Consider the following 7373-nt stretch of genomic DNA (forward strand, 5'->3'; position numbering starts at 1 on the left):
TTTTTGTCCTGGAGAAAGACTTTCTGGTGAAAACAACTTATAGGGACATAAATAACTATCTTTTGGTTTATTTTCATTGTCTCCTGCCAGTCCTGCAGATTCGAGGAGGCAGAGCAGAGAAGAGAAGGTATTTTTTGGCTCATCTCATCTTGAATTTTTCAGGGCCTTGTGCGAGGAGGAGCTGCCAGCACGTGCAGGCAGGAGTGGGAAGCCGAGGGAGCATCGCTGGAGCGGTGCCTGGAGAAGGGATTCAGGGCTGAAGGAGCCGGGCAGAGCGGACAAGGCAGCTCTTCACAGCTTTCCCTGCTGTAAATCCCATTTTATATCCCCCGTGTCCCACACGGGGAGAAGCAAACAGAGCTTTGCGACCATCACTCAGAGCCTTTATGGTGGTTACGACGTTCTCTGCCGCCCGCCTCGCCCCGGCCCTGCTGCCTCCACGCCTTTTCACGCTGGTACGAGTTTCTGCTGGGAAATGATCCCTGAAAAGAGTTTACCTGCCGCTAAATGGCTCCGAACCCCGTTGAAACGCTGCGGAGCCGCTCCGTGAAAAGCTCCCGGCTCGCTGGAACGACCCGCTGAGCGCAGCCCCGAGCCGGTGCCCTCGCCGGGGGCTCTGGAGCGTGGCACCGGCCGGGAAGGGCTGCCGAGGAGGAGACGTGATGCTCGGCACCGTAATTCCTAGGGCTGAATCCCGCACCGAGCATCCCGCAGCAGAACGTTTAACCCCTTGTGTCCCTCAGCGCCGTCAGCGCCCAGCCCGACGTCGAGCAAACCCGATGGGGAAGGTCTGTGCCGTGTGAGATGTGTCCTGCCTGCTTGGGGGGGACAAATGAAGGGGGGAGGCAGCGTTGCCTTCCCCCAAAACTGGTGTTGGCATCAGCTCCTGGCTCAGGTGAGACCACGGCAGCAGGTTGATGGAGCAGGACAGCAGGGCAGGGTGTTTCTCTGAGATAATGGGTTATTTATCCTGATGTACATCCCCTCCTTTCCCCCACAGTCCCTCTCCAGGACTCCCTTGCGATGAGAAGATCCCACAGAAATCCGACAGAGGACCATCCTCAGGAGCAGGGGGTGATGTGCTGGATGGATCCGTGCCACAGAGCCCGGCTGGCTTAAGTGTGAGCAAATGTACCCAAATCTCACCCGAAATATTTTCCGGGAGGAGGAGGGGAGTCTCCCTGCTCTTCCCCGGGGCCACCTGCGTGCGGCCGCTCTCCGGACACCCCGTGCCAAGCCCAACAAGCCTCCCGGTGCTATTCCAGCCCGCCTGATGTGTTTTTCCACCAGCGCAACCCGGCATCCCGTCCTTTGCCAAGCCTGCGGCCTTCCCGTTCGGCTGCGGCCGGGAGAAACCCATTTCAATAAGAAAACAAAGGGAATAGGTTTAGCAGCCCTGCGGCCCCGCTGCCGGGCGAGCACGTGCGGCGTTTGTTTGCAAAGCTGGGCAGAGGTTAATAAGCTGATCCCGCAAAGATTTACACCTAGGCCGGGGTTTCCATGTGGGCTTAGCGTTAAGCAAGACCTTAATCTAAAGGAAAATATTTGGAGGGAGTTTTGTTTCTCTTTCAGAGCTCTGTAGGACCTGTGAAATGTTCACCGAAGAGAGAGGTCGCTGTCTGTCAGGTTGGACTCGACGGCCTTGGGGGTCTTTTCCCACCTAAATGATCCCACGATCTGTGACCCCGGTGGTATCGAGGGCAGCCGGCCGGGGAGGAGACACGGACTCCACCTGAGAAGGTGCTGGTTGTCCCTCACAGCACCACCGGAGTCATGAGGGCTGCGGGTTCTCAGCACCGCCGGAGCCGGGGCTGGATGAGTGTTTGCAGGAGAGAGGTGGCCATTCCCGCAGGGAATGCTGTGCAGGACACCCCTGCCGTGTCGGACAGGCGGGAGGGAGAGGAAGGACCCCAAGGGCAGAGGCTGAGCCGTGTCTTTTTGCCACGTTGGGTGCGGGATCGCGGCTTCCGCGGCGGTTTGACCCCAAGCCCTGCCAAATGCAGAGGCTGCTCCTGCCGGACGGTGCCTCGCACGCGGCTCGCAGATGTCGGTGAGCGGGATCGAGACTTTGCAAGGAACAACTCTCAGCTGTCCCCCCCTCCCTCGAGCCCCCGGGGCACGCAGTCCCTGCCTCCAGCCCTCTGCGCGCCCTTAAAGCTGACATTGCTTCCTATTCCTCCCAAAAGACTCGGTAGTTTTAAGATTTCAGTACCTGGAGAGGAAAGGGGATGGTCTGTGACCGGGCACCTCCAGAGCTGGAGGGAGGCAGGCGGGTCCGGGCTGAGCTGAACACCCTCCCACTCCTTGCGCGCTGCTCGGGGCACGAAAGGAGATTTCAAATCCACGCAGAGAGACTTTCGAGTGATCTGAAATGGTTCCGAGGCAGAAAACCGGGACAAAAAGAAGGGCGGGATAGATCCAAGCAATTTATTTCATTTTCAACGCTCTGAGTTGCCCCCAGATCTGCGATGTTTCACGCGAGGATTTTTTTAGGTTAATGATCCAGGATCCCACTCTCGTTTTCCCGTTATGAGTCTGTGATCAAAAAACCGTAGTGTTTAGGGGGGAAAAAAAACCCCAAACCGAAAAAATCTGGGCGAGTTTGGTGTGTTTTTTTCCCCCGTGTGGATTTGAGGAGCCTTCTGGCAGGGGTGTATTTTACAGGGCAAAATTGCTTTTGACAAACAAAACTGAGTTAGTATTAATTACCTCGACCTGTGGCCTTTACCAGCCTGAAAGAGATAATTACCCAAAACGTCTCAGAAGGAGCTTCGGAGAAGGATTTTATTTTGTTTAAGCTCTCAAACCCTCTTCCTCAGCGAACAGAAAGCCTTTTTTGGGGGGCACGGCAGCAGGGTCATCCAACTCCCCGCATTTAGCCCGTGCCAGAAGGCTGGGGGAAAAAAATATTGTCGGAATTAATTTCGTGTTCCCTCTGACACACAAAGCGCAGGCTCAGCCGCTGAGATAATATTGCACTTGCTGGACGGTTTTCGGTGTGTCTGATCCCACAGCGACAGGATTTTCCAATTTGGATCGATGCTGTCGGAAAACAAGCTCCATAAACTCCTCTAAGAGCCGCAGCATTCCTGAATCGGTAATGAATTACAGTCAATAATATAATATCATAGTCTAGTATGGTAGGATTAGTTAATAATGCGACAGAATCATATAATAATATAACAATATAATATATCATGGCGTTACTATATAACAGTATTATCTATTAAAAGGTAACAGTATTATAATATGATACCATAAATAATGGAGAATAAATGCTGGTGAAACACACAGGAACTATAACCTTTAACTATACTAATCACCAGCTGCTGCAGTAGAGGAATATCCTCGATATTTCTATCCAATATCCTTGATATTTCTATCAAATAGCCCTGATATTTCTCTTTTTTATATTAAAAAAGGTTTTGGAGCTTCCCGTTCCGCTGCGGAGCCGGATTTTTATTCAGCAAAACGAACGGTGCAGAATCGCACCTCTGTCACACGAGGCACAAAAACGAGCACAAACGCCCGGCGGCTTTGGCAAAAAAACTGGTAAAATTAATGAATTTTAAATGTATTTTCAGGCCGGACCGTGCTCCCGGCGCTCTCGCTGGAGAGGATCGTGAGAGGAGCGGGGAAGGAGGAGGTGGAGAAGGTAGAGAGGAGCCGGAGCGAACGGACACCAGCTCGGGGAAGGCCGGTGGGGGCTCGGCCGGAGGGAGCAGGTTTGGGGGGCCCGGGCAGCCCCTGGCGCTGCCCCTGGAGCTCCGCAGGGCGCTGAGCACCCCGGGGAGCGTCTGCAGCGCGTTATTAATAGGTATCCCCCCCAGTCCGCCTCTCACCTGAGCCGGCCGCCCCCCGCCCGCTCTGCTCCCCCTTTCCCTTTTTCTTTTCCTCTCTTTCTTTTTCCTTTCCTTTTAATTTCTTCCGTTTTTTTCTTTATTTTTGTCCTTGTTCTTTTTCCTTCTCTTAATTTTTAATTTTCTTAGTTATTTCATTTTTTCTTCTATTTTCCTTTTCTTTTGCCTTTTCCCTCTTTATTTTCCTCAATCTTCTACCTCTTTTTCCTTCTTTTTCTCCCCCCTTCTTCGTTTTCTTTTTCTTCTCGTTTTCCTCCTCCTTCTACTTTTCTTCCTTCGTTTTCTTTTCCTCATTCTTTTCCTTTTTTTGTTTCCTTCCCGTTTTCCTCTCCCGCCTTTCCATCCCCGCTATGTCCAGGGACACATTCCCGCAGGGGCCGGATCTCGACCATCCCAGCCCCTCGTCCTGCCCGGCAGCCCCCGGCAGAGCCGCGGGGGGATGCGGGGAGCAGGTGGAGGGGCCGCCCCGGGGGGAATCGCTTCCCGGGGGGATATTTTCCTTGGAAAAGCCTCCCCCGGCGCCTCATCCCCAGGGAGCAGGGGTGCGGGGCTGGCTGCGGCCGCGGGGGTGCGCGGGGTCCCTCCGCCCCGTCGGAGATGGTGCAGCGCCCGGGTTCCTCCGAGAGCAATTCCCGGGGGAAAAGGCTCCTCCGAGGGTGGGAAGGGAGCCCCGCACTCCCGGAAAAAACCGTCCCGTGGGATCACCAGGGCGAGGAGAACCACACCTGCCTTCCCCGGCCGCCGTTCGATCGCCGGCTCCCCGCGGGCTGCGGCGGCCGCTCCGCCGGGCTGAGAACGGCGAACTCATCGCACGGGCCCCCCCCCGGGGGCTGCAGACGGGTGAGTACCGGGAGCGTTGAGGCCATCACGGGACACCCACCCCCCTGCGACGCTCAGCTCCCGTTTAATCGATCCGCTCCCTTTTCCCAGCGCTTTTTCCAGCGCTCGGGCGGCACCGTCTGCCGCGACCCCCGCGTGGGTTCAACCCCCCGCATGGGGTGGGTGGGGAGCAGAGGAGGGGGCGCCCGAGCGGGTACCCCCGGGAGGCTTCCCCCCGTGCCCGTCCGCGAGTGGATGCCGTTTGTGGGGATGTCGGCACTGCCGGGGGCGAGCCCGGGCCCGGGGTGGTGGGCGCTGCCCCCCCGTCGGCCCCCTTTAAACCCCACCGCGGAGCGGCCTCTCCACGCCGCTGCCCCCGCCGGGCACGCCCCTCGCCCCCCACCCTTCCAGTCGTTTGCGGGGAAACACTCACGGTCTTCCCACCGGCCTCTCCTTGGGGAGGGGACAGAAATCCGCAGGAATGTCCCGAGCGCTCGCCCCATCCCCGAGGCTGCTCCCGGGCGTTACTGGGTTTTTTTTTTTGGGGGGGGGAGGGGAAAGGCGGATTTCACCGCTGGGTGGGCGGCAGCGTGTCCGCAGGGGAGCCCCCCCCGGGCAGGGCTCCGTGGGTGCCCTCGCCCCCCAAAGCACGACCCTGCCTTGGCAGAGCCCCCCGCGCTGCCCCCGCCCGGGGGTCCCGTCGGGGTTGGAGGCGGGGCAGGTGCGTGTCCGCGTCCCGCGTGGGAACAGCGCGGGGAGGGACCCGCGGGGACCCTCGTGCCTTAAGGGGGGGGCGTTGGGACCCCCGCGGCGAACCCCGCTCCGCCTTCCCGCGGCTCGGGGGGTGTGCGGGGCGACGCGCGGGGGGGGTCCCACGGAGGTGGCGGGGCTCGGGCCCCGAGGGGGCGGGCAGAGGGTACCGGCCCCCCCGTCCCTCCTCGCCGCGGCCATTTAGGAGCGGGCGGGAGCCAATGGGCGGCGGCGCCGCCGCCGTGACGGCCGGGATTGACGTGATTCCCACGTCAAATTGATCCCGAGGAGCGGCGGGGGCTCCCCGCGAGCGGGGAACCGGCCCGGCGCCGCCAGGACCCCCCGGCCGCCGGCTCCCCGCCGCCCCCGCCGCCCCCCGGGCTCTCTATGCTGGGCCGGGCGCTGCCCCCTCCCCGGGCGGAGCGGCGCGACCCCCGCGCCGGGCGATGGGTGAGTGCGGGCGGCTCCGAGAGGGCTCCGGGACGGCTCCGCCGGGCTCTCGGCAGAGCCGGGGGAGGGCACCGGGCAGGGGGGAGGCGGCGGGAGGTGGTCCGGCCCGGAGGGTCTCGGCCCGCAGCGCCGGGGCCGGCACGACGTGCCCGGCCGGGAGGGCTCCGGGTCCCCCGTTCTCCCCGCTCCTCCCTTCGCTTTCGCTCTGCTCTCTGCTTGCGGTTCTTTCTCCCGTTCTCGCTTTTTCGCCTTTTCTCTGTCTTTTTAGTTTTGTTCCGCTCTCCTTTTTTCTGTCCTTTTTTTCCTCTTCTCGTTTCTGTTTTCTCTTTTTCTCTCACGTTTCCCCGTGTCTTTTCCCCCCTTATTTTTTACTGTCTCTCTGACCTTATTTTTTCTGTCTCTATTTCTCCTTTTTCTCTCTGTTTTCCTCTTTTTTTCTCCTGCCCCTTCTCCTTTCCTCTGCTTTTTTTCTCCTTCTCTCTTTCCCTCTCGTTCTCATTTTCCTTTCCCTTTTCCCCCCGTTCCCTTTCTTCCCTTCCCTTTCTCCCCCCTTTCCTTTTCCCTTCTCCTCCCTTCCCTTTCTTTCCTTCCCTTTTTTTCCCCCCTTTCCCTTTTCCTTTTTCTCCCCGTTTTCCGTTTTCCCCCTTCTCTCTCTCCCTCCCGCGGCAGTCCCGTCCCGCTCCCGCTCGCTGTCCGGGCATCCCGCGGGGACCACAACGGCGCGCCCCCGTCCCATGCCATCCATGCCATGCCATGCCCTGCCGTGCCGTGCCGTGCCGTGCCACGCCACCCCTGCCCTTCCCGCAGAGCACACGTACGGGGAGGTGAACCAGCTGGGCGGCGTGTTCGTGAACGGGCGGCCGCTGCCCAACGCCATCCGGCTGCGCATCGTGGAGCTGGCGCAGCTCGGGATCCGGCCCTGCGACATCAGCCGCCAGCTCCGCGTGTCCCACGGCTGCGTCAGCAAGATCCTGGCCCGGTACCACGAGACGGGCTCCATCCTGCCCGGGGCCATCGGGGGCAGCAAGCCGCGGGTCACCACCCCCGCCGTGGTCAAGCACATCCGCGACTACAAGCAGGGCGACCCGGGCATCTTCGCCTGGGAGATCCGCGACCGGCTGCTCGCCGACGGCGTGTGCGACAAGTACAACGTGCCCTCGGTCAGCTCCATCAGCCGCATCCTGCGCAACAAGATCGGCGGGCTCGCCCCGCCCGGCCCCCCGCCCGCGCTGCCCTGCGGCCACATCTACCAGTACCCGTACCCCGGCCCCGCCGCCCCGCCGCCCGCCAAGGCCGCCGGGCACCCGGCCGCGCCCCTCGGGGCACCCCCCGTCGGGCTGCCCCGCTCCTGGCCCTCGGCGCACTCCGTCACCAACATCCTGGGCATCCGCACCTTCGTGGAGCAGGCGGGTGGGTACCACCGGCGCCGGGCTCGCCCCCGCCCCGCCCGGCCCGCGGCAATTTCGCTTCCCCCCTCCCGCCCCCGTTTTTTTT

The 7373-nt window shown here is 60.6% G+C and overlaps 1 protein-coding gene across 1 annotated transcript in view; it reads left to right on the forward strand.

Annotated features, from left to right (window-relative positions):
* The first annotated feature begins 1773 nt into the window (after positions 1-1773).
* PAX1 (paired box 1) overlaps positions 1774-7373 on the forward strand; it is a 9831-nt gene continuing 4231 nt past the window's right edge. Inside the window, exons 1-5 of the mRNA XM_017837395.1 lie at positions 1774-2050; positions 3585-3655; positions 4569-4700; positions 4791-4893; positions 6549-7289. Of these exons, the coding sequence (XP_017692884.1) occupies positions 1774-2050; positions 3585-3655; positions 4569-4700; positions 4791-4893; positions 6549-7289 (1324 nt within the window). The remainder of the gene's footprint in view (positions 2051-3584; positions 3656-4568; positions 4701-4790; positions 4894-6548; positions 7290-7373) is intronic.

The sequence above is a fragment of the Lepidothrix coronata genome, unplaced genomic scaffold, assembly GCF_001604755.1.
Source record: "Lepidothrix coronata isolate B3197 unplaced genomic scaffold, Lepidothrix_coronata-1.0 Scaffold304, whole genome shotgun sequence".
Classification (NCBI taxonomy): domain Eukaryota; kingdom Metazoa; phylum Chordata; class Aves; order Passeriformes; family Pipridae; genus Lepidothrix; species Lepidothrix coronata.